Source organism: Sciurus carolinensis, chromosome 1 (genome assembly GCF_902686445.1).
Source record: "Sciurus carolinensis chromosome 1, mSciCar1.2, whole genome shotgun sequence".
In the NCBI taxonomy this organism is placed as follows: Eukaryota; Metazoa; Chordata; class Mammalia; order Rodentia; family Sciuridae; genus Sciurus; species Sciurus carolinensis.
The window spans coordinates 68,870,818-68,898,205 of NC_062213.1; the positions used below are offsets into that span (position 1 = coordinate 68,870,818).

General features: G+C 35.8%; 2 protein-coding genes across 12 annotated transcripts in view; one reads left to right on the forward strand and one right to left on the reverse strand.

Moving 5' to 3' along the window:
- Positions 1–26,998, forward strand: part of Pde7a (phosphodiesterase 7A) — a 108,274-nt gene extending 81,276 nt beyond the window's left edge. The window contains exons 6-17 of one of the 9 annotated variants that reach the window (XR_007107146.1): positions 2,367–2,462; positions 2,950–3,050; positions 5,408–5,539; positions 5,739–5,830; positions 7,814–7,958; positions 10,664–10,760; positions 11,522–11,602; positions 15,028–15,297; positions 17,860–17,904; positions 19,289–19,343; positions 21,085–21,170; positions 21,534–26,998. Coding sequence is in view for 1 of the 9 variants with exons in the window: in XM_047540775.1 (XP_047396731.1) it covers positions 2,367–2,462; positions 2,950–3,050; positions 5,408–5,539; positions 5,739–5,830; positions 7,814–7,958; positions 10,664–10,760; positions 11,522–11,602; positions 15,028–15,233 (950 nt within the window). In the remaining 8 variants the exon portion in view is untranslated. Of the gene's footprint in view, positions 1–2,366; positions 2,463–2,949; positions 3,051–5,407; positions 5,540–5,738; positions 5,831–7,813; positions 7,959–10,663; positions 10,761–11,521; positions 11,603–15,027; positions 15,935–17,859; positions 21,266–21,533 lie in introns of those variants that run through there. The other 8 variants (XR_007107145.1, XR_007107138.1, XR_007107147.1 and 5 more) reach the window with 8 other exon arrangements.
- Mtfr1 (mitochondrial fission regulator 1) overlaps positions 23,604–27,388 on the reverse strand; it is a 42,494-nt gene continuing 38,709 nt past the window's right edge. For 2 of the 3 annotated variants that reach the window (XM_047540794.1, XM_047540808.1), the window contains exons 6-8: positions 26,856–27,120; positions 26,117–26,285; positions 23,604–25,181 (exon numbers count right to left, since the gene is read on the reverse strand). In XM_047540794.1, coding sequence (XP_047396750.1) covers positions 25,113–25,181; positions 26,117–26,285; positions 26,856–27,120 — 503 coding nt within the window. In that variant the 3' untranslated portion in view covers positions 23,604–25,112. The remainder of the gene's footprint in view (positions 25,182–26,116; positions 26,286–26,855; positions 27,121–27,388) is intronic. The other variant, XM_047540801.1, reaches the window with a different exon arrangement.

Here is a 27,388-nt window from a genome sequence, read left to right on the forward strand (position 1 = left end):
TTTTTTTTTTTTTAATTTTTTTAAGTTGTAGGTGGACACAATACCTTTATTTTATTTTTATGTGGTGCTGAGGATCAAACCCAGGGCCTCCTGTGTGCCAGGCGAGTGCTCTACCACTGAGCCACAAGCCCAGCCCCAGGCAGTTCTACCTTTTGGTATATTTTTATGAGTTAGTTTTTCTGTAATTACAGTTTTCTTTTTCAAGAAATTGTTTGTTTCCCTTTTCATTTGAAAAAGTTCTTCTGTGCTTGCTTCTTAACACAACTAAGCATGTCTTGTTTTGAAATGTTTCATTGATTTGTATTCTTATTCACTGTATTAAAATACTCGGTGTTTTGTGAACTGAAAAGGGGAAGAAGTATTGTGTGTAGTTTTTCAGTTTGATATGGGAAGTATGCTTGAATTGATAGTTCTTGACAGATTCTTGGAAAGTTCTTAGTGAAGGACATTACGTGTGTCTCTTCCAACTCTTTGCCTGAATTCCAGAAGAGGATATTTCTCCCTTAGGCCATAGCTTCTGTAAAACTTATTCTAGACCCTAGAAATTGGTGATGTGTTTTGTTAGGTTTGGAAAATGATTTGGGAGACTATATGATAACCTGAATACACAGAATGAATATACCATTCTAGAATATCTAGGTACATACCTGAAGAAAAATTGGTTATTCCAGCAGTAACTGTGAGGATAAAACTCACTTCTTCACAAATGGTTCCAAATCATGTGGATTTGTGTTTGTTCCAGTAGAATGTTATTAGGACTTGAATGCATCCTAACATTTAATTTCTTAAAAATACTTCTTTTTTTTTTTTTTTTTTCTCTTTCCCTGTGAAGGTAATGTGCTAGTCAGTCTTGAAAAAGAATCTCTCTTGGCCTGCCACATCCTTTCTAATGTTGCTCATGGCAAATATTGTTCCAGTTAATTTAATTTTTTCTCAGTCATGGCTTCTGTTGACAGTTGCGTTTAGTCTACTTTGGATTACAAGTTCAATTAACTAGTCCGTTATTATCCTTCTTAAATATTATTACTATAAATTTTCAATGCGGGACCAGTTATGTCTTTTTACGTTTTAGCAAGAATCATAGACGTCTTCAGAGAATATTAGTTATCTGAATGTTGGCACTGATTTCTGACATCATACCCCTTTAAATAGACTATATGCCTATTTAATTATTAAAATAATATTGGTATGTGTCCTTCAGAAGAAGTCTACAAAACTTGGATAAATATAGTATAAGGTATAAAAAAAATGGAGAGCTGTACTATGGAAGGGAAAACTAATCATTATAAAGATAGTAGGTGTTCCAAGTATGATTTCTGTACTTGTTATGACTCCTGTCGTTCAGTGGTGAAGAAGTGGAAATTAAGGATGAAGACTTGCTGTGGAGGGACTGGAGGGACTGAGAGTAGCTCAGATTCTTTGTTGTTTGAAAGATAAAGGGAACATATCTGGTCTGAATACTGACGCCTATTGGGACAATATAGGAGAGAGAGACACTGACTGATTTGCATGAGGGTAGGTGTCTCTGATGGAACAAGGAAGGTCCTTGAGGAGGTGTGGATGGATTTGCTTTTGGCCGAAAGGGAAACTTGAGGGCTTGTGGTTTTTCTGTGAAGTATGAGGCTGTAAAAAATGAGGAGTAGATGGGAAGTGAGTATGCTGAAAATTTGAGAAGAGTAGAAAAGTTTTGAAAATAGGCATTTTCCACTTTGCTAGAAAAAGAGTAAGATCACTGACCATTGTTGACCATGAATCTATAGGGATAGTTTTCCTCAGTTTTGTGGTCCTTCCCCACCCAAAGAATTCTCAGATTTTCTGCTGCAAATATGGAAAAGGCAAGTGATTGAGTGCGGAATTTTGATCCTGGAGCTCTTAAAGAGGTAATTGACCTGCCTTGCCCTGAGTACCTAAGAAAAAACAGCCTTCATCCAACAAGGTTATAGCCGAGACCTTTGCTCAGGGAAAGCCTGTTTTAGTTAAAGTGATAGAGGGCATGTTAGAAGAAGAAGTTAAATGCAGCCATGTTTTAGGTGCTTTGGAAAGTTGAATTAACTTATTCAGAGTGAGGCAAAGTTTTCTAATTATATTTTGATGACCTTAAAAATTAATTTATTTGAAAATGTTTATTTTCCAGTTCTTTGGTTGTAAAAAACTGAAACAATAAAAGTTTTTTTCCTTAGAGTAGAACAAAATTGTTGCATTTGAAGTTCATAACTGGTAAAATTAAAAAGAATCTGTTAGTCCAAAAACAGGAATGAGAGTACTCTCTTTCTGTGTTTTTTATTCAAAATCCATATTGGAAAGCACAGTATTAATTATGTTACCCTGTATCTCCTACTAATGTAATATCTCTTCTTTCTTTTTAGGAAATAGTCTAGTAAGCTTAACCTTTCATTTATTTAGTCTTCATGGATTAATTGAGTACTTTCATTTAGATATGATGAAACTTCGTAGATTTTTAGGTAAGTGAGTCTGACCCATTTAACAGTAACAAGATTTGTATGAGAACTTGTTTAATCTTTTATCAGTTTCATCAATTATCTATTGCTCTGTAACAAACCACTCAAAATTATTGACTTAAAACACATTTGCCATTGTGCACCACATGACAGCTTTTTGTCAGTGACAGACTGTATATATGACAGTGGTTCCAGAAGATTATATACCTGAGTGAATTGTAGCCATCTGAGTTTGTGCAAGTACATTCGATGATGTTCCCACAACAATGAAATTGCCCAATGTCACATTTCTCAGAATGTATCCAGTCAGATATATTCAGATGAAAGACATTACATGTGAATTGTGAGTTGATTATCATCTCTCCAAATATGGACAATTTTAGCTGATATCTGGAACATATGAGTGGATAACTGACAATCGTCATAATTTTTGTACTTGTACACGTCACCCATTTACAATACAATTGGGGTCTGTTTTTCTTTGATGCAGTTATGATTCAAGAAGATTACCATAGTCAAAATCCTTACCACAATGCAGTCCATGCTGCAGATGTTACTCAGGCCATGCACTGTTACTTAAAGGAACCTAAGGTAAGAGGATGACTTTTACTTGAGGTGAAAATCATAAGAAAATTCCTTTGAATTTACTTTCAAATACTTTTTCCTAAGTTAGTGACTTGGCTGCAATGGCAGCCAAGAACCAGTCTTCCACGGACGTTGCTTAATTAATTTAGTAATTGATTTAAACTCATAAGTAAGCATGAGACTAAACATAGAGTAGAAAACAGGCAGAAATCAGCTTCCTCAGTGACAACCATGATGGTTAATATTGTCAGTAATTCAAGGATAGTAGGTTCAATTGGAACAGAATGCTTTATGGTCCATGTAAGTTCAGCCTTGAAGACAAAATATAAATACTAAAGGTAGAAATGATGTATGTACGTTTCTAAGTGTGAATCATGATAAGGGAGAAGGCAATCGCTGCATTGAGGGCTCAGTGATTCAGTCTCTGCCCTTAATCAAAGCTTTGGATTTTAAAGAGTTCACTGAGTTTCTTAATAATGAAAAGCGTTTAAAATAAGTATTAGCAGTGCTATATAGGCAAAAAGTGTTTAAAATCGTGTTTGTATTCATTCATCCACAAGCCTCCCCAGCCTGCTCACCTGCCATCATCCAGATTTCATAGCTCCTGGCTGTGGTTGGGTGTGGACAGTGGAAGATGGGGAGTGGGAGGCGCCCTCACTGTCTAGGTCAACCCTCCTCTGTGCTCCAGAGCACATATCCCCATTATTTCATTCTCCAGACTTGCATGGTGGTTCTTTATCAATTTCTCTCACAAGGTTCTCAAAGAGAGGTTTAAGCCTGGCCCAGAATTTTTTAAAATTTTAATTAAAAAATTGGGATTGTTGGGAGTATACATGTGTCAAAACTGTATAAAATATAATAATATATTTTATTATATAAAATATAATTATATAAATAAAATATTTATTGTATAAATAAAATATATTTATTATATATTTTATTATATAAAATATAATAATATATTTTATTATTAATGTAAGTTATACCACAACAAAGATGATTTAAAAAAAAAAGTCATGATACTACAAAAAATTGGGGCACATATCCTGTGATCTCTTGAAAGATCAGATGACTGGCTGTGTTCTCAAGTCAACTGGTACAGACTGGGTTAGTTGTTTTCTTCCTCATATCTAGCCAAACTGAAGATCCAGGGAGAGAACTGTTGTGAAGTAGTACTAGGTGCACTACTGGGCAAGTTTTGGGAAAGCCATGGGCACACATGGCTTTCAATAACATCTACAGATGATGATTCCCAAATCTCTCTCAATTCTAATTTCTTTTCTATACTTATGACTCTTATCTCTAGTACACATCATCTTTTGGGTGTTATGCAAATATGTGCACCTCCATAAACACGTACCATGTGTACATTATTCATGCACGAAGTATATACTACATAGCATTCCAGTTGCTGATGACAAAGAATGTGTATAAGATATAAATTTTGACCTCTGAAATTTTACTTGTGGAACATATTGAAAGCTAACATGAAACCAACAAGGATGTTAGCCATGTGAAGTACTGTAGAAACACAAATCAGTCCTTTGCTGGGGGAAGTGACTGGAATGTGGGTCAGTGGAGTTGACAAGACTTATAGGATAAATAGAAGTTTGCCAGAAAAAAAAAGGCAGTTCATGAGAGCCAGACTCAAGGTGACTGTCTTTTATTGTTGGAAATTTCTGTCAGCTAATATTAGACTTTTTTATTTGTTGTGATTGTTTATTGTATCAAACAAGTGTGGTAATGATCATTGAGGGTAAAATTATAAGTGCTAGTTTACAGAATTCCCTCTTGTGTGACTTGACTTTGTTGTACCTTGTTCTGAATATATCCATCCATTGGGAGAGAATTTTATTACACACTTGACCTAGACTTCTGCCTGCATATTCCTCAGTAGTTTCCCTAAATATTAGGACCACAGGGATCTTGCATTTAAATTACATTGAATTTCAGTGACCAATTTATTGATAGATAAACACCTTGAAAATTATAGGTCTTCTACTTTGTAATAGCTATAATAATAAAAATACGCAAACCTGTGTTGTCATTTTTCAAAAGCCATTTAAAAATAAATGGTTTATACTTTAGTTGTCATTTTAGATGTGTATTAAAAATGAAGCAGTATAAAGATAAACTCTGTAAACTCCATAGGAACAGGGACACTGTTATATCACACTTGCCCCCATGTTCTGATAAGGTAGTACCTGGCTGGTGTTGGTGGCATTAATGAACAGTCCACCTGAAAAAATGACATGAAGGGGGGAAGACTGTCAACAGTACCACTGACTGCTAATTCAAAACTTCTCTAGTGATGGAGAGTTTACTTCAAATATGTGATTAATTATTCTTTTGTCACACTGTAGCTTGCCAATTCTGTAACTCCTTGGGATATCTTGCTGAGCTTAATTGCAGCTGCCACTCATGATCTGGATCATCCAGGTGTTAATCAACCTTTCCTTATTAAAACTAACCATTACTTGGCAACTTTATACAAGGTTAGTGCAGTTTTATCATCAAAGTCTAATATTTTTGCATTCTGGAATAAATGTTCCATGTTTTTAAGAAATAAAAGTAGCAAAAATAAATTCTCAATGAATGCTAGAATTTTGACCAGATTAATATTACTGACAAATACTTCTTTATGTTTAGAAAGAGACTTACCATTAAAGTAACTAAGAAACATACTTTTTGTAGAATACCTCAGTACTGGAAAATCACCACTGGAGATCTGCAGTGGGCTTATTGAGAGAATCCGGTTTATTCTCACATTTGCCATTAGAAAGCAGGTAGGTTGGATTAAGACAAATTTAATTTGTTGTTAACTGTGGAAATTAAGTTGGCAAAGAAATCTACAAAGTTTTAAAATTAATGTTTTGTCCAGGTGTCTGTAGTTTTCAGTTTTTGTTAAACTGAATAGATAAGTTATCTTATTTAAAAATTTTGTATCAAAATTTCAAATGTTTAACCCTGTACTGTATATTCAGTCAGTAATATTTTAGTGACTATTTCTCTTTATGAAATACCATTCCATAAATTTGAGTACTAGAACATTTACTCCGGATACACAAGGCTCAGTCATAGGTTACTACTTAAATAGATATTACACATTTCTACTCTGTACTCAGTTGAGTAAAACCTTAAGGTCTAGGTATAAAGGCAAATTGTGTACAAAGTAATTATTCTGTATAATGAGTAGATTCATTACAATCTGTCTCAGGAAGTTTTCAAAACTGCTGAGAAAGGAAGAATGAAACTATGTCCTCAAGAGCATAGTTCTAAAGTCACTTTTAGAGCTATTAAACTAAATAATGAATGAAAAGAACAACAGAAAATAATACTTTAGAAAAATAATTTAACATTAAGCAGGACGTTTAAGGGACTATAAAAGAGCATTAGTGTCAATAAGCTTAACATGGTGGTGGTGAACTGCCTTGTATGGTCCACAAAGAAAGAAATGAAAGTAGTGAAAATAAGGTTTTACTGATGCTACACATAGAGAAGATGCACTTCAGAAAACCATGTAAATGGACGTGAACCATCCATCAAGAATAGTGGTGAGGTGTCAAAGTGCATTCACACTCACCTACCTTTTTCCTTTTTTAGTTTAAAACTGCTTTCTTAAAAAACAGTTTTATGTAATGACTATAAGGAAAAAGCTGGACTTTATTTTTTATTTTTTTAAATCTTTGTTCATGGTTACCATTGGAATATGACAATACTTTTGGTAAGTAAAATTGTTTCTTGCTGTAGTACAAATATAAAAATTGTTTAAACCATACAGTATTTATATATCTAACTTAGGGATGTTTTTATCAAGCCAGATTTAAATGTTTGCTTCATTGTTTCCTTTTTATCCTCTTTTGCATTCAGTGATTAACCTTGTTGATTTTTTAGGTTTAATAAAAAAATAAAAACTGAAAATTTAGGAAAACTATTTAATAGTGCCCTTTTACATTTTATTCTTTTAGGGTTTATTTTTACTTATTATTCAATATTGTGAGTGTTTTAATACATTTTTCAGCTGTTTGCTGATCATAAAACAAAGGTATGCTTGATACAGCCCATTAAAACAAAGGGCAGGAATTTTTCAAAGTGTAGTTCTCTTGTTATTTGGACATGAGTTGATTTAAAATTTTTATATTTGCTATTTCTATTAACATGTCACCTTTTATCTTCCAGAAAATTTGGATATTCATATACAGATATTTGATTAATTCTTGAGTTTGACCCTGAAAATATTGTCAAATTTAAACTTTATTAAATTGTTTTATGGAATTTCATCAGAATTTTTTTAGACATATTAGTCAAAATGTCTGAGGTGGTCATTTGTTGAATGGGCTAGTATTCTCTCCATTTGAATCTTCCTTCTGCCTTTCAGATCTCAGGCACCAAAAGAGAAAGTTGTTTACCCTCAGCACAAGAATGTTCGAGCAAAGAATCCTAGCAAAGGATTTTCTCAAATAAGATACCAATGTTATATTGATTTTTTTTTTTTTTTTTGAGCAAATAATTCTACTTTGATGGCAAAAACAAAGGCACTTTTTTGGACTGTTTGCACATTGTTATTTTCTTACAAACTCTTGGTTTTAGTTTTGACTATTTTAATAGTGTCTAAATGCAATCTTTAAAATACATTTTTTTAAGATAAATTTTTTAAGTTAATGGCAGTTTGAATATCTTAGGGCTCTGTGAAGCTTTGTTTAAGGGGGAAAATCAAGAATAATTACTTAAAAGTCTTATATTTTATCCTTATATTTCTCTAATTACAGGCAACAAATGGAGACTCAGATAGGTGCTTTGATACTAGCCACAGACATCAGTCGTCAGAACGAGTACCTGTCATTGTTTAGGTCCCATTTGGATAGAGGTGACTTATGCCTAGAAGACTCCAGACATAGGCATTTGGTTTTACAGGTAAAATGCGGGTTAGAAAGGTTCTGTTTCAATTCAGTGCAATTCCAATTAAAAACCCAGTGATGTACCTCATAGAAATAGAGCAAGCAATCATGAAATTCATTTAGAAGAATAAGAGACCCAGAAAAGCTAAAGCAATCCTTAGCAGGAAGAGTGATGCAGGGGGTATCGCAATACCAGAACTTCAACTATACTACAAAGCAATAGTGACAAAAACAGCATGGTATTGGCATCAAAGTAGACAGGTAGATCAATGGTATGGAATAGAGGAACAGAGGCAAACCCAAATAAATACAGTTTTCTCATACTAGACAAAGGTGCCAAAAACATGCAATAGAGAAAAGACAGCCTGTTCAACAAATGGTGCTGGGAAAACTGGAAATCCATATGCAACAGAATGAAACTAAACCCCTATCTCTCACCCTGCACAAAAATCAACTCAAAATGGATCAAGGACCTTGGAATCAGACCAGAGACCCTGCATCTTATAGAAGAAAAAGTAGGTTCAGATCTTCAACATGTCGGTTTAGGACCAGACTTCCTTAACAGGACTCCCACTGCACAAGAAACAAAAGCAAGAATCAATAACTGGGATAGATTCAAACTAAATAGCTTTCTCTCAGCAAAGGAAACTATCAGCAATGTGAAGAGAGAGCCTACAGAGTGGGTGAAAATCTTTGCCACACGTACTTCAGATAGAGCACTAATCTCCAGAATCTATAAAGAACCCAAAAAACTTTATACCAAGAATACAAATAATCCAGTCAACAAATGATCTAAGGAAATGAGCAGACACTTCACAGAAGAAGATCTATAAGCAGTCAACAGATATATGAAAAAATGTTCAACATCTCTAGTAATAAGAGAAATGCAAATCAAAACTACACTAAGATTCCATCTCACCCCAATTAGAATGGCGATTATCAAGAATACAAGCAATGATAGGTGTTGGTGAGGCTGTGGGGAAAAAGGAACACTCATACATTGCTGGTGGGGTTGCAGATTAATGCAGCCACTCTGGAAAGCAGTATAGAGATTCCTTAGAAAACTTGGAATGGAACCACCATTTGACCCAGCTATCCCACTCCTTGGCCTATACCCAAAGGACTTAAAATCAGCACACTACAGAGATACAACCACATCAATGTTCATGGCTGCTCAATTCACAATGCTAGATTGTGGAACCAACCTAGATGCCCTTCAATTGATGAATGGATAAAGAAACTGTGGTATATATACACAATGGAATAGTATTCAGCCATAAAGAAGAATAAAATTATAGCATTTGCAGGCAAATGAGTGAAGGTGGAGAATATCATGCTAAGTGCGATAAGCCAATCCCAAATAACGAAAGGGCTCTGATAAGCTGATGATGATACATAAAGGGGGGGTGGGAGGGAGGCAAGAATGGAGGAAGGATAGATTTTATAGAGAAAAAAGAGGGATGGAAGGGGGGTGGAAGGAAAAATAACAGAATGAGACAAACATCATTACCCTCTTTTTCTTTTTTTTCTTTTTTCATGATTACACAAATGGCACAACTCTATGTACAACCAGAGAAACAAGTTGTACCTCATTCATTTATAATGAATCAAAATAAATTATAAAAAAAGATTCTGTTTCTAGGTTAAATCATATTACTATTAGAATAAAAATGAAATATTCTAGCATGGTTTTTCAGGGTAGTTAATCTGGAGGGACAGCTAAGCTGTTTCCCATAGTCAGCACACACACTTTCCAGAAGAACAATGGCAGATCTGCTGCCTGGAGAGGCATCGCGAGCCTGGTGTTTTTATACTCAAGAATTCTGATGAGAAGAAAACATCTGCAAGATCAGGATACCATGATCAGACTATGTTGTGGACATGTGCAAATACGGCATAATTAATTCTACTATTATGTATAATTATAATGTGCCAATGAAAAATAACAAGAAGTTATGTTAGAAACCTAATAAAAAGATTAGGTTAGCAATCAAAAAAGAAAATTTTATCCTAATGAATGCTTTCATTTGCAAAATGAAAAGGAGAAGCAGGCTATTTTTTTCTGGTTCCTTTATGTGTATTTTATGGTTAATTCACTCATGCGGTTGGCCCTTTGGGATTATCAAACATGAGTAATTATAGTTTAGCATCTTATATCTTCACAACATTTCTCCAAAAATAATTGGTAGATTCAATATTATCATAAAATTAATATAGAAAGTATTGAATTTTCTGTTACAATATTTTTCTTTTCTTTTTTTGTTCTGGGGATTGAATCCAGGATCTTACACATTTTAAACTTTAACTTGTTCTATAACTGAGATATACTCCAGCTCTTTTTCTTTTTTCTTTGCTGTTCCTTTTCTTTTTTCTTTGCTGTTCCTTTTCTTTTTCCTATTCTTTTCTGTTTTTCTTTCTTTCTTTTTTTTTTTTTTTTTTCCTACTGGGGATTGGACCTGGGGCAATTTTACACTGAGCTATCTCACCAGCCCTTTTTATATTTTGAGAGAGCGTCTTGCTAAGTTGCTAAGGCTGGCCTCGAACTTGTAATCCTCCTGCCTCAGCCTTCCCAGTTGGGATTCCAGGCACACATCTCCAAACCTGGCCTCTTTTTCTTTTATTACAAGTGTTCTTTTTCCCATTATTAGGGTATGTTTAAGCTTCATACAATTGAGATCTTATGTTTTTTCCTCAACACAAATTTAATATTTTGTTTGCTAGATGGCTTTGAAATGCGCTGATATTTGTAACCCTTGTCGGACCTGGGAATTAAGCAAACAGTGGAGTGAAAAAGTAACAGAGGAATTTTTCCACCAAGGCAAGTTACAGTATTGACTGATAAATTATTCAGTGTATGTTTTAACATTGCATGAATAAAATAAGAACCCAGTGTTTATAAGAGCCTCACAGTAGATGCTTGATATTTTTAGCAGTAATTCACAGATGTGCATGTAGCCAGTAATGTGCAAATTGAGCATCTGTTTTGGAAGTTAGTAGTCTTCTATTGGAATTATCATATATACATATATTTATGCATTATGAATATACATAGTGTAGGCTGGAAATTTTATTTTATGAAAGACTTCCCTGAATTTCCTGCATCTCTTATCATATGTGGAAGGCATGGCCATATAAACATTGAAGACTTTTTCTTTGTGAGTAGGATTCGAAGTCAGGGTTCAGGGAATATCCATTTCTTACAGTACCCTTTAAAAAATGTAAGTTTTAAACTAAAATGCTGACAGAATTATATTCTTGGGGGTGTAGTTAGTAAAATTTTCTACTTCTTCCATATAAATAAAAATATCAATTTAGCAATCTTTTCTATGTCTGAATAACTTGAAGTTAAAAAAATAATGAATTGAGCTGTCTCTCCCCCTGGAGATGGCCTGCATTCTTCCTTGAATGTGCCTTTGCTTTCCTAAGTCTAAAAGAAAAAAAAGAAATTAATTGAGAAGCTGTCTTCTCATGAGGGTTAAATATGTTCTTCTAAAGAAATTATAGGTATGATGGAGACATTAATTATATACTTAGACAATAGATGTGTTCCATCTTAACAATTCCTTTTTTAATTTTTAGGAGATATAGAAAAAAAGTATCATTTGAGTGTGAGTCCACTTTGTGATCGTCAGACAGAATCTATTGCCAACATCCAGATTGGTAACTATATACATTTAGATATAGTTTTTTTTTTTTTTTTTTTTTTTTTTCAGTGCTGGGGATTGAACCCAGGCAAGCACTCTACCAATTAAGCTGTCTCTCCAGTCCCACATTTAGAAATAGTTGGTTCAAAAAAAAAATGTCATTTCAATTTTGTCAAGAAGAGAAATTGTTCAAAGTATAAAATAATGAAATTGTGCTCATTTCTAGTTTTTAAAATAATCTAAGTAATCTTGTTCTTGTTTTCTCTTGTTATGACTCTTTCACCCTCTGTGTCCTTCCATTCTTGTAGTCATAGACTCCTTTTTCTTGAAGACTCAGCTCAAGGGCACCTCCTCTAGAACCTGCTTTCCACTTTCTAGGCAGTGTTAGGCAGTCCTCTTCCAGGCACCAAGTGCTTACACTATTGCTCACACCTTGCCTTGCCCTTGGTTAAGTATTCCTGCAGCCTGGCACTATACCTACACACAGGAGGCTTTGGAGAGCTCTTTGTTGAGTGAACTACTAACTGTAGTAGAACACAGTGAAATATTCTGTGATTGAAGCATTGCAGCTTGTAGAAGAGCATAGGAAGGATAGACTAGGGTTGAGTGTTTTGGGGTTTGGTTGTAAAGTAGGGACTGATAGAGGCAAGTAGCTCAAGAAGGTATTGAGCTAAGAATAATTGTGGTAACTGGTATTGATTGAGTAGGGCCTTTTGAGCATTAGTTTGAACTTCAAATGCATTTCTAGAAATTCAGAAGATAGAACAACCCTGTCTGAAAGGAGGATCATCCTGTTGGATCAGAAATTTGAAAATATAATTATGTTGTAGTCATGAAGGATTCACATGTGGAAGAAAGTGGATAGTGAATGATTCTACTGCAGAGGGACAGGTAGTGAAGATGCAACAGAGAGTGGCACAAACCTGTCGGAGTATGCAGGGATGCTGAACCTCAGGGAAGCCCAGACTGGCCTTGAATGCTGACCTTAGCAGATGGATAGTACAGTTAAGAAATAGATCTGCTGTCTGGATTCTCAAGTAGAATGATCTTCAAATGCAAAACAGTGGATGAAATATGGGCAAAAGGGAATTGAAGATGGGTAAATGGGTAGTAAACCCACTCTAGCTCCTTTAAATAAATGTCTTTTGCCTGAGTAAATTACTCCCTAGTTTAACTCATCTTTTCCCATTGTCCTAAGTATAGACATGTATAAAAACTTAAATATAGTACATAATATAGTTATATGTTTATATAGTTGTTATTATTAATATGATAATATATAAGCTGTAGATTACCAGCTCCAGGCTATCTTAATGTACCTGTGTCAATTTCATTGAAATACTCACAGAATTGAAAACTTGGGTCTTAATGGGTTAATAGAACTTCCAAGTGAGGTTAAAAAATCTGCGATTTTTTGTAAGAGTGCAGAAGCTAGACCCCTTAAACCGTTCATCTCAAAATGTAGGTCTGGTCAGTGTTGGGCAATTCTAGAATGGGTTGTCAAAGAACCAGTGATAAGATGAATGATGTGATGAGGAGAGTGGACATTTACTGACTCCTTACAGCCACCTTAGGAGTCAAATACTACAGGTACCCTATTTTCAGATAGTTTGCCCATTAACAAGTTGTTGGTGTTAGGCTTCAAATGGGTCTTTGTGACGTCAATCTTATTAGTGATTACTCGGAGCCTGCTTAGGATTAGTAAGTACAAGTCATGTGTAATGAATATAATTTCCTTTGATGTTAGTTTTGTTGAACAATCACTGGGTGAGTGTAAGGCATTTGGCAAAGCACCCTGTGAAATTTGTGCAGATAGAGGTTGAGCAGCTGTGCTTGAAGTCCTAATTGACAAGAGTGCTACCTCCAAGAGGCTGCTGCGTGCCTGTGCCCACAGCCCTGAACTGTTAGAATCAAATAAGAATCAAATAAGGTGAATCATGTAACCTACAATAATAAGGTTCTACATTTGCATACGAGCCTCCAACTGTTCGTGATCTAACTGGAAAGGCAGGGCTTCTGGAGGCTGGCCCAGCAGGACTTAGTGGTGTGAGGATGACTGCCCAAAGCTGCCGTGTTCTTGACTGCATTGATGAAGTTCTTCTCTGTTTGTTACCTATTTCTCCTCACAGAACATACGCTCCTTGAGGGCAGAGATGTTGTGTTTTGTTCACTGCTGTATCCCCAGCTACCCTGGAACAGTGCCTGGCAGACAGTGGACTCTGAGTTAATATTATGTGGAGGGAATGAATCAGAAGGAAAGCTGGGCTGGGGATGTAGCTCAGTTGGTAGAGTGCTTGCCTTGCAAGCACAAGGCCCTGGGTTCAATCCCCAGCACCACAAACACACAAAAAATAAAATAAAAAATGAAGGAAAGCTTATTGTAGATATCATTATTATTCAGTTACCATAATTATGTACACTTAAAAAAAATCTCAACCAGACGACCGTATATGACTTTCCTAATTAAAAATAGTTTGGGCTAATTGCTTTAATTTCAGTGAGATCTTTATTTTATGTTGGCTAAAGGGAACCTATGTTATCTGTGGTCCACATGATCTTTTACTACAAGAAAACCTTTAAATGTGAAAACTCAAAAATACTATTATCCAGCTCTAGTGTATTCTGTTTATTTCCCTCTTAATAGGTCAGAATTTTAGGAAGATAATGTGTATATTTTGATTGATAATCTATTTCCCAGGAAGCTTCTTTGAACTCCTGATCTAAGTGAGACAGTACTTAGTAGGAAATCAGATATGATGTGCAGCACAGGATTGTATAACCTACAGCTGTAAACAATCTTGAAATGACTCATTCTCCTTTTCTGACTATGAATTAAGGGAGATCAATTATATGAGTTGTTTATAAAATAGGACCCTGGTACTCTTTTGGTGTTCTTTGTAATAATTTTTAAAAGTTAATCTCCCCTGTTATCTTTAGACTGATAAATTCTTCTCATGAGTTTTAGTTCTAGTTAATTAAACATATTTATTATCATGAGAGATTTCTGTCCCTGAGGGGCAAAGCAGTGAGCTCACCTGTCCATCTCAGTTCTGGCTTCATCACCCACCTCCTGGAGGAGACACCCTCTTTTGGCCTCGTTGTCTCATTGGAACTAAACCTTGAATTGTTTTTCTAGTATCCTCACAGAGTTGATATGGCCACTCCATGTTTGCATAAGTATTAGGATGTGGTTGTTCAACTGAGACATAATCAGGAAGACCTGATGCGTTTACCAGTTTACCTTTAAATTAGTAAAAGTTCCACTCAGTTTCTTAAGAATTGGGTTCTTCAGGGGTGTGTAAATTATACATATACACATACTTAGCACTTTTGAAAAGTAAGATTTAGGTAATATTGGAATAGGACTTAAGAAGGTTAACCTTGTCTAGATATTCTAAATTCCAAGCATATGTTAATAGCTGTTTTCTCTTATTTTTCAAGGTTTCATGACTTACCTAGTGGAGCCATTATTTACAGAATGGGCCAGATTTTCAGACACAAGACTGTCCCAGACAATGCTTGGACATGTGGGACTGAATAAAGCCAGTTGGAAGGGACTGCAGAGAGAGCAGTCCAGCAGCGAGGATACGGATGCTGCATATGAGTTGAACTCACAGTTATTACCTCAGGAAAACCGGTTATCATAACCCCTGAACCAGTGGGACAGACTGCCTCCTGGAGGTTTTTAGTAATGTGAAACGGGGTCTTGAGGTGAGAGAACTTACTCTTGACTGCCAAGGTTTCCAAGTGAATGATGCCAGCATTATTTATTTACAAGATTTCCTAAGTTGGATCATTTGAACCCACTTTTTAATTATAAGACCTGAACATACAGCAATATGCATTTGGCTTTTGTGTGAAACCTTGAATATGCAAAGCCCAGCAGGAGAACCTGAAAAGAGTAACAAAGGAAGTTTCTCAGTGTGCCACGCATTTTTTCAAAGCATTTACTCTTCGAACATGAAACTTGAACTGAATTTTTCAGCAGCAATCTCTTGGAATTCAACCAGTCTGATGCAACATTGTGTATCTGTACCTTCCACTAAGTTCTCTCTGAGAAAACGGAAATGTGAAGTGCCCAGCCTCTGCTGCCTCTGGCAAGACTCAGTGTTTACAAATCAACTCTGAAAACATTGGTTCTAAATTGCCTTGGAGCATGATTGTGAAGGAACCACTAAAAAAAATCTAAAGATCAAACTTTAGACTGCAGCTCTTCCCCCTGGTTTGCCTTTTTTCTTCTTTGGATGCCACCAAAGCCTCCTGTTTGCTGTATTTTATTTCGTGCACTGGAAGCTGAGCATTTATCATAGAGTACCGCCAAGCTTTTACTCCAGTGCTGTTTGGCAATGCAGTTTTTTTTTTTTTTTTTTTTTTTTTTTTTTTAACTGTTAGTTTTAATTTGGGGTGGGAGGGGAGGAACGCCAGTGTCCTAGCTGTTATGATTCTGCAGTGAAGACATTGCATGTTGTTTTCACTACTTTACACTTGACCTGCACATGCAAGAAAAAGGTGGAATGTTTAAAACACCATAATCAGCTCAGGGTATTTGCCAATCTGAAATAAAGTGGGATGGGGAAGTGTGTCCTTCAGATCCAGGGTACTAAAGTCCCTTTCGCTGCAGTGAGTGAGAGGTATGTTGTGTGTGAATGTGTGGATGTGTGTTTGCGTGCATGTTTGTGCATGTATGACTGTGCATGTGTTATGTTCATCCATGTGGGAAAGGATTAGAAATGTAAGCTTTTATTTATTATTTTAGAATGTGACATATGAGCAGCCACACTTGGGGGAGGGGAAGGTAGGTAAGCTGTAACAGATTGCTCCAGTTGCCTTAAACTATGCACAAAGCTAAGTGACCAAACTTCTCGTTTTGATTTGAAAAAAGTGCATTGTTTTCTTGTCCCTCCCTTTGATGGGCCTTTTGATGTGAACAGATGTTTTCTAGGACAAAATTTAAGGACTAATTTTAAACTTAAAACATTCCACTTTTGTAATTTGTTTTAAAATTGTTTTATGTATAGTAAGCACAACTGTAATCTAGTTTTAAGAGAAACGGTGCTTTCTTTTAGTTCATTTGTATTCCCTTGTTACTGTAAAAGACTGTTTATTAATTATGTTTACAGTTTGTTGCAACAGCCATTTTCTTGGGAGAAAGCTTGAGTGTAAAGCCATTTGTAAAAGGCTTTGCCATACTCATTTTAATATGTGCCTGTTGCTGTTAACTTTTGATGAATAAAAACCTATCTTTTCACATTTTTATCTTTGATATTTACCTTATAACTGAATCCTTTGGAAATCACAGTGCTAAATTACTAGGGAGCCAGAGTTAGCTGCTTGGCTCTTGCGTTCACTCATCAGATGTTAATTCAGTCAGAGCTATGTGCCAGCACCATCCTGTGGGTTATCTACTATTATCTGCTCATTTCTAGTGTGCATGCTGAGGCCTGGTTACATAGTTTGCTCAGAGTCTTGACTAGTAACATGGTAGGGATCAGCTTTGAGCCAGGCTCTTGACTCCATAGCCTTTTGTACCCACAGTTGAGAAATTGCATAAGACATTACCTCTTGGCCTTTTTAAAATAAGGTAATAAGAAATGGCCACTCATATTAATGTAAGAATAATACCACTGGACCTTTCCCACATCTTCCCAGGTCTGTGTCCCTTGGTTCACAACTTTAAAATCAAACATTTGTCATTTGTATTAAAGGGCAATGTTTATTGGAAATATAATGGAAGCTACTTCAGTAATTTTCAATTTTCTAGCAGCCACATTTAAAATAAAGAATAGAAAATTGAGTAACATTTTACTCTAATATATTCAAAACATTTTATTTCAACATATAGTCAATTTTAAAAATAACTTTTTTACACTTTTTCTTCTTTGGTACTAAGTCTTTGCAAGCCAGTGTTGTATTTTATACTTACAAGCATTCCTAAATTCAAATTAGCCACATTTTGAGTGCCCAGTCTCCACATGTGGTTAGTGGCTACTATGTTGGACAGCATGGGCACAGAGCTCTGAGGGTATCAGAATTTTTACCAGGGGGAGGCCAAATGGCCACTCATGATATGAAGTGGCATCACCTTAGCAAATCTGGTGTCCATGGTCTGATAGGTCCAGAGTAGAAGCTCACAGACATTGTCAGCACATGGGAGTAGAACTATTTCATGGCAAACTCACATTAACCAAGCTCACAGTAACTGATATTTTAAAAAACTATCAATATTTTAATTCAAAATGAGAAATGTAACTATCAATCATTCTCTCCCTTTAGGCAAATCTTCTTGAGAAGCCAAATTATGAACAGCCGGTTCACTTGGTGAGCATGGATTCTGAGCAAGGGAAGCAAGTTGCCTCATGCATCCATCTCCCTATGGAGATATTCCTGCTGATATTCATGGTTGTGGACCAGGGTACCCTCTTCCCCTGGATGATGCTAGAGATTCTCTGCTAGTAGTTACTTCTTCACATTAGCTTCTGATTGGCAATTCCATTAGATGTCATTGCCTTCAGCCTTGTTTCATGGTTGAGCTTACTTACCTAGGCTCCATTCTACCTGTGTGTGCTTACTTCTGCTCTGATCAATTATGTTTGTCTTATAGTTTAATACTCAAAAGATCAGCTTACAGTTTCCACATTCTCAGGGGGACACCTTGGTGTTGCTTCTATTTTCCTATCAGTGTAATAAATCCATTGAAAAGTCATGTTTTGTTATGTATATGTGGGAATCACCTTTTATAGCCCTGCTTTTTAAATGGAACCTATGTTCCTTGAACTTTGAATTTTGTAGAAGTTTGACGGTACAAATAAGATCACATTTTTAAAAAATAAGCAAATATGGAACAATGGAAAATCCACATGAATTTTTAAGATAAAATAGATTTTAAAGAATTATTGAGCATGTAGCAGCCCTTTTGGGCTCTTGGCCCAACACTTCAGTGGTGAGGGAGTCTATTCTCTATGGGTTAAGTTCCTTGGAGAGAAAATCTTGACAAACCCTAGCTTAAGAACAAAAATTGGTTCCCGATCAATATTTGTACTCACTGTAAATGTGATGGTTTGTAATGATCCTCTTTGTATAAACAGCAAAAATTACATTTTATGTCCTTTGCAAACATGGGAAATATCCTTGTACCTGAGGTACAGGTTAGAGGTGCTAGTAACTTCTTCACAATTCCAAAAAGGGTATCTTTTTCCACAATGCTTTCTTGGCTTTTATTAAGCTTTCTATTTTCTTAAAACTTTAAAATTTTCACATCAAAAGTTTCCAGTGTCTTCAAACATATATAAATATTTTAATGTACAAACTTTGTTTAAATTCCCTATCAGTACCTGCTGATTGAGAAAACACACAATGACCAATATTAACTAATATAAATTCACATTGTTTTTAAGGAAATACGCATACTAGTCCCTACAGCATCAACATACATTTAAAACATATAGAATAGACATGTGCAAGACAGTTGCAGCCATTTCCTGCTAAGGTCCTAAAGATGAACTGTCATTTTGAAAACCCCAAAGGGTCCATGGTCTATAGGTAGGAAGACCACTACTGGGGGTCGAATTGGCAAAGGGTACATAATGGGTCTCTATCTTCCTGGTTCCTGTGCTTAGCATAGGGCTGGTGTAATTTGGACTATCAGTAAATATTTGTTGAACAAATTAATGTTGAATTAATGTGTTCCCTTTTTACCTATCAGATTATCACTAAGAGAAATTATACTGAAACTAGTCTGTTTGTGCTGAAGTCATGTGGTAAGCAATATCTGAGTTCCTGTTGTGTACAGAGCATGGCACTGAATGTAATAAAAGGGGTATTAAAATTAAAAACCATGGTCTCTGTTCTCAAAGTGTTTGGGTGACAATATAACGAGTGTGAAGTGTTTATCATGTAATATGGCAGGTGTCATTCAAAATGAGCAAAGTGTTGGCCAATGGTGAAAATGACACCATTTCTAGGAAATCTTATTTTTAACTGTTAATATCTGAATCATTTAGCTCTCACATTTGATTCTAAAATAATTTTAAATATCCATTATACTTTTAGTAAAATTCTTATATCAATTATATCTTAAAATTTCATACCAACACTTTTAAGTTGTCCTATAACTGATCTTAGTCTGGTGGGTTGGCAGAAGAAGAGAAACACCCAGTTTTTAGTATTCAATTTCTTGCTATTACTTAAGACTGAAACAAAGTAATCAGTCTATTCTAGCTATCCACTGATCCCAAAAAGTCTGTTAGAGAATCCCATCTCCCATTTATCTTTAAAGCTATGCACCTGAGATTATTTTGAACATAAAATATGTATTTCTTCATTTATTGGGCTACATCCTCTAAAAATAATTAGGAAACAAATGATATCACAAGTCCCCTTGTCTTAGCTGAATTTTATGAAAATTACATATATGTATATACACACACAACATAAATTTTGAAGGAAATACCATAAGGAAGTATGCTTGTTTTACCTTGCTCAGGTTGCTATAACAAAAGAACCATAGACTGGGTGACTTAGAAACAACAGGTGTTTGTTTTTCATGGCTTTGGAGGCTAGAAGTCTGAAATCAGGATGCTAGAATGGTTGGTTTTTGGTAAAGGCCTTCTTCCTTGCTTGTATCCTCAGGTGGCCAAGAGAGAGCGAGCTAGCTTTCTCCCTCTTCTGTAAGACCACCAATTCCATCATGAGGTCTTTGCCCTGGGACCTGATTACTTTGAAAAGGTCCCATTCCTAATACCATCCTATTAAAGGTTAGGGTTTCAACACAGGAATGAGGGAGGGTGTCACATAAGCACTCATTTAAAAAAAAATTTTTTTTTTTAGTAATTGTGCTTTAAAGTTCCTAGATATAGAGCTAGGGGTTTGGCTCAGTGGTAGGGCACTTGATTTACAAGGCCCTGTGATCAATCCCCAGCAGCACATACTATAAAAATTACTAGGTGAACTATTTTAGAAAACAACTTGAATTTCCCCCTAAGAATCATCAAAAGATAAGGGTTAGGTTTTTCCATTATTATAGGGCACAGAGACTCAGATTAAACTGGAGGCTCTAATAATGTGGGTTTATGTACATGATAATAGAGATCACTCCTGAGGCCACACCTTTGGAAGCAGAACTTGAGATGTGATCATTCTGAGATGGAGCTTCTTGGATTTGCTGTTTTCTCCCATACTCTTGACTACTATTCCTCTTCTGGCTTTCTTTATTGCAATTTCTGTTTAAGGCAGCAGTGTAACATGGTTTTTAAAAAGCAAAGGACTTGGGTTTGAGTCCTTTGGCAAATTACCCTATCTACTGAATGGTTTCCTACCCTGTAAAATGTCTGTTTAAAAGTAAAATCATATGTTGACACTTACTGAATCAATAGCTACTATGAATATTCTTCCTAAGTCATTTCCTCAAAATCCTTGCATAAATCCCTCACATGTATAGCTGTACCTTATAGCATCCTTATTTGAGCTCCTGGTACTACCTACCTTACCTCACTCTCTTAGGTTTCCCATTCAGATTCCTGGGGGAGAATCTAATGAGAACACCTCAAGGAGGCTGTCCCTGGGCACAGACCAGTCTGCATTATCAGGTATTGCCCCTGCAAAAGGGAAGGACAAGGACCATCCAGATAATTCTTTTTTTTTTTTTTTTGGTACTGGGGATTGAAGTTGGGGGCACTCAACGACTGAGCCACATCCCCAGCCCTTTTTTTGTATTTTATTTAGAGAAAGGGTCTCACTGAGTTGCTTAGTACCTCACTAAGTTGCTAAGGCCGGCTTGGAACTCTCAATCCTCCTGTATCAGCCTCCTGAGCCACTGTGCCCAGCTCATCCAGATAATTTGAACCCCCTCCCCATTAGCTCCTATATGCTACTCTACCCCATTTGCTAACACCAATATTTCAAAATGACTTTCTGACTGAATGCTAGTTCTCATCCTTTTCACCCTTAAGATGATACCCAAAACAGCTTCTGGTATCATCTGCTTTCATCCTATGATAAGAAGCAGCATGTCTGATCAATGAGGAAGGATGGCCGTTAGGTAACACCGACAGTGGCTCCTTGTGCCTTTGGTAAAGACCTTTATTTCTCTGGAAATTAAGGCTTTTCCAGCTGTGAAGAAAGAAGAATGTCAATGTGATATGCGTTTGGTATGGAATGGGAAACACTATTTGGGTTATTTTAACAATTGCTCTCTTGAGAATGTCTAAATGACACTCATGTTCTACGCTAATCTTACAGGAATCATCTCACCTTTTCAAGAGGCTGGAGAAGCTACCCAAAGAGAAAAATGTGAAAAGTTCCAGCTGTAGGAACTTTAAGTCTTCTAGCCCTTATGAACTGAACTAAAGACAACAATCCCAGAGGGAACTCTGCAAGATTTCTGGGTCCGTGGGTTGGTTATGCTATTTTTATTATCCTGTCTTCAAGAGACAGCATTAAGGCCAATGAAGAGCTAGCCTGCTTACAAGATTTCCAAGAGAAGTCTAAGAAGAATCCTAAGAAATAAATTCAAGAGAGTTGCTCAGAAGGATGAACCTGTAAGATGAAGAAAGAGACCATAAGAAAGAGGTCCTTGCAATGAGGGTTCGTGAGCAGTATTGCAACAGTCTGTTATGAAATCGACTGTCAGTCTGGCAATCCCAGACCTGCTTCTGTTGGGTGAACTCCTTAAAGAGTTTTATGTGCTACATTCTATTTCTGGAGAACTGTTTTTGGAGAAGTTATCAGAACAATGTTTTTTCCAAAGTGTTTGTTTCTGGTAACATTACTTCATGTCTTCCTCTTCACCTCTGAGACAGAGACTCAGGAATTTTTAACATGGCAAGAAGACTAAAGACTGTAGCCCTGCCCCTTCCACCTCAATCTGTGCAAGTAGGTGCATACAGTGACACCTATTACAGGTGCTAGCCCTTAGTCCTAGGAGAAATCATTCTACTGGAAACTATAAAGATTTCATATAAAATAACATAATGGTAATAATAACTCATTTAGCCCTTTAATATTAATAGAATGTGCCCCAAATCATTACTTCATTTAATTCTCAAATTCTTTTGAGCTACTGAGTACCATTCCCATTTTTTTAAAAGGGTGTGGCTTGGCCAGGATCACATAAGGCTCCAAGTCCAGTGCTTTCTGATTCATACTTTCTGTCTATAAAACGAGGGTCACTAGACTAAATTTATAGTAGATAAAACATACCAGGTTACTTCCCTGTCTGAGCTGTACCTATAAAATGTAAAGTTAGTTTAACTATTTTTAAGTTCTCTAACTTCAGGTATTATGTTAGGTGGGAGCACTGCAACTTGAATAAAGTGGGTTTGGGAAAAAAATGAGAAAACAGATCTCACCAATCCCATAGTGGGTTATGAGTTTGAGAGCCCTGAAATCTGGGTGCCTCCAGTGACTGTCCTCCACTGTCAATGCTGAGATTCTATTTTAGAAAGCATTTTGAGCTGCTGTGACCAAAAGATTTGGAGCTCACAGTTTCAGAGGTCTCAGTCCACAGATGGCCAACTCCATTGCTCTGGGCCTGAGATAAGACAGATTATTGTGGTAGATAGTTGTGGAGGAGAAGGAAAGAAGCTCAGGACATGGCAAACAGGAAGCAGAGTGGGAGGGGGCGGTGGGGAGAAATCAAAAAACAAAACAAAACAAAACAAAACTGCTCATCAGGCACAAAATATAAATCCTAAAGGCATGCCCCCAGTGCACCTTCTCCTCCAGCCACACCTTATCTGCCCACATTTACCACCCATTTAATCCATATCAGTGGATTAATTAGGTTAAGGCTCTCATAACCCAATCATTTCATCTCTAAACTTTGTTGCTTTTTCTTACATATGAGTTTTTGGGAGATACCTCGTATCTAAACCATAACAAAATTGGGAAGTAATACAGCTCATTTTGGGGAATATATTTCCACTTGACAAATGTAGAAAGGCAATTATTGTAGAGAAGCACCATGTGCAATATAAAATAACCTTATTGAAAACAAAAAGAAAAAAATATAAGTGCTATTGTCCAAGGGAAATAAAAGTTTGTTTTATTTTAAAATAGTAAATTCCTTACATTGGAGTACTAGCCGAAATTCAATACTGATGCAAATATAAATTTCTTAGGAGGCCAAAATATGTGTCAGGTGAATTTCTGAATATCTTAAAAGGCAGAATTCTTAAACATACCAAAGAATTAGAAACAATATCTAACAACATGCCACAGTTTAAACTTAAGCCAAATAACCAAACCATGTAAATTACCTCAGATAATTTTGTTAATATTTAGGAGAACACACATTTTCAATAACTTAAAATGTCTATCTACTTATCTCCTAATTCTCCCAGGAAGTATAACTTTTCTTCACTAGATATAAAATTTTTAAAAGTTCAAATATTTACTTATGGTAAGAAATTCTGGCATTAACTATAGCTGAATTTATCAGAAATAGAAAATCATAAAAGTTTATTGAACACTTACAAATGACCACTTATAGCAAGTCCTTATAAGCCCTGGATGAGAAAGGCATTTCTCCACTTTCTAATAATATCTAAGGATTACATTGCATAATATTAATTCATCAGAACAGCATTCTGACCAATGATAAATAATATATAGGAAAGTCATAGTCCTATTTAATGTTTCATTATAAAATTAATATTTTGACCAATATTAAAAAAATTTAAACTCCCATTATGCTGACATTTCCAGAAGTATTATTTATTAACTTAGCAATGAGTCATTTTTATGATGCCATTTATTAAACTGAAATAAAGAAAGATGGCATATCTAGTTTGTATTTAAGTGATTTAATTCAATAATTTAATCTGTCACCACTTGGAAAGTACATTTGTTTCCCCAGTACGTGGATGGCAATGAGGTACAAGCAGCTGCCCTGGTTCTCAACTTCCCTCTAATGGAAAGTATATGGAATTGCACCAGTGAACATCAACTGGTTCCTATGCAAAGCTCAGCTCCAAAAATGTGAGAGAGAATCTAAGATATAAGTTCTGTTTGAGGCAAGAAGTTTCCAATCTCAAATATTTTATTCCAACATCTTAAATTACACCAGCTAATCCATCACTAAGAGTAAATGCTCATTGAAAACATATGAAGATAACAATACCCTCATTGTCACTGATAAATTTTTAAACTGTTTTATATCCAAACATATGTATATAAAACATTTGTACAGATAAATTAGTGTTAAGAATTTTAAATGCACAGTAAAATCCACAAATGTCCTTTCTGTGTTCTGAAATCTTAGGAATGTTTTCAAGATTGGAAGCCTCCATCTCCTGGCTATACTTGAAAAACATGTCAGAATTCAGTATGTTATGGGAAGCTCCAGAACTGACCATCTCATAAAGCAAAACAAAGTTATGGTGCTTCCATTATTGCTTAATCCTCTAGGTTAAAAAGGAGACCACTGAATACTAAAGTCAGGTATTTACTAAATAGTGTCAATTTCTACTAGCCAAATTCAGCCCTCACAAACCAGCTGAAGCAGGAAATTTTTCTCAGCTCATTGTCCATTAGGAATTTGAAACATTTTCAATTAAAGCCTTCATTTTTCCTGTAGACTTCAACATATGTGGCCCAAACTGGAAAAGAAACAAAAAGAATAAAAGTAGACATCAACTCTTATAACAGTAATAATATGCCTCACCCCCATCATGGATCATAGGGCTGGGTATGTTCTGCATGAAAAACCAAGCAGATACTAATAAAGTTAAAGCCTTTATGAATTAACAGGTTGTTATAAACACAGGATACAGTAACAGGATGAAAGACAAAGAGTTAGCCAGATTTATTTCTAGGAAGGAAAAAAATCAGCAACACCCTAGTTCAGTGAAATTTTACTTCTGAATAAAATAGGAAGCACAAATTTTCCCTTGCAATGTCTAAGGAGTTTTAAGGATACCTTAATTTGACATCTGCCTCTTTGGAATGAGTACATGAAAATTACAAATAAAGGGAATGTAGAAATTAACATTGGAATGAAACCTGCTCAATCTCCTCAATCTCCACCTATGATACAACACACAACTTCAAGGTCCACCTCAGATCTCACCCTATTCAGAAGACTGACAGGATCCACTAAGAGAAATGATCTGGCTTTGAAGTTTCTGTCTCACATGTACAATGCCCTGACATAAAAATTTTATTATAATGAATTTCACTTCATTATGCTTAAACATATAACCCAACATGGGAAGTTTAACATTAGAGATGGGTAAGCAGTGAGATGCAGGATTAACTTTTGCTTTATTCTTTATGCTCTTCTACAGGTTTTATATTTACAAATAAACAACTATAATTTTTATAGTTAAAAAAAATTAAAAATATAAATGCTAAACAAAGATGTCATCCTTTTCCCAACTAGTTACAATCTATTTGTAGATAAGGACAGACTCCTGTGTTAAATTCTACTGAATCTTGCAGAGGTCTCAGCTGAATGATTTGCAAAGGCAGCGGCGTGGGCTCAGTCATGGTGTGAATTACCATGTAATAAGAAAGAATATAGGCTAATACTCACCAATGCTGTCTCTGAGGTGGTCTCTGATTCAGACTTTGGAGATCCTTTTTCAACTTCACCTTGGCTATTGCTTCGATACCGATAAGCAAATTTCTTTTTCAAAGCTTCTGCTATGAGGGCAGCAGGGTCAGTAGCATCTACTGGCTTGGGCTTTACATCTTGCTCTGACCTTAGAGAAGTGAAGAGAAACCAAGGGGACAGGCTGATACACTGGCTGATACACTCAGGGAAGTACTGTGTCAGCCCTTGCCTGACTGATAGTGCTTTTCCAGCATCATAGTTTCTCCATAATGACACTGACAAACTGTGTTAGCAGTGCAATGGAAACCTAGATTAAGGCTCAACAAAAGTATGTAAGAGTCCCATAAAGAGCCACTCAGTACATCTTCACAACACCATGTTCTTCAGAGAAACAGCTTCCATCTTCCATGTGTATTCAGTGACCAACTGAGTAGGTACACAACACACCTTTTCTGAATGAATGACTACCTAGTCACAATAGAGACATTATACAAAAGGGTGATACTTAAATGAAATGGGAAAATTAAAAAATCACCTAGAAATATTAGTTTATTTGTTACTGGTATAGGAGTTGCTTCTGGGACTCTTTTTTTTTTTTTAAACTGAAAACTGTTCATAGTAGTCATATTATAAATAAAATTCCTCAAGAAACCTGGTTCTTTGGTTTTACATAATATTAACAAATGGGAAAGCAATAAAAAAGTAAATGTATTCTCACCTCTTAACTGACCGAAGTTTTACACTATTCATATCTTTAAGGATTTCTAGCATATTTGGCATGTCAGATTTCTTTGGATTGTTCTTAGCCAAAGTCTTTCCAGCACTGGCTTTTTGCCCTCTTCGCTCTTTAATCAAATCAATAGCAGATTTACTTTGGTGGAGCCCTGGTGGAGCGGGTAGAGGAGGTGGTGGTGGTGGTGGTGGTGGTGGTGGTGGAGGAGGTGGGGCCGTGGTAACAGACGTAGCAGAAACCAAGTCACCTACTGAAGAAATAAGAGAAAAACACACACACATAACTTAATTGGGCTGGGAATAAAGAAAATATTGGTTTTTAAAAGCAAACTTATATTAGAAACTTTTGTATTTCTACAAACAATATCTTAAAAAGAATCTCAGTTATGTAAGGAGAAAACCAGTTTCAGTTACTTCCTGAGAAATGCCTGAATCTAATCTACTATCTTATTCAATTCAAACTCTCCAGATGGAAAAGTTCCATTTAACTTAACGGGTGTTTCCGTGATATCAAAATGT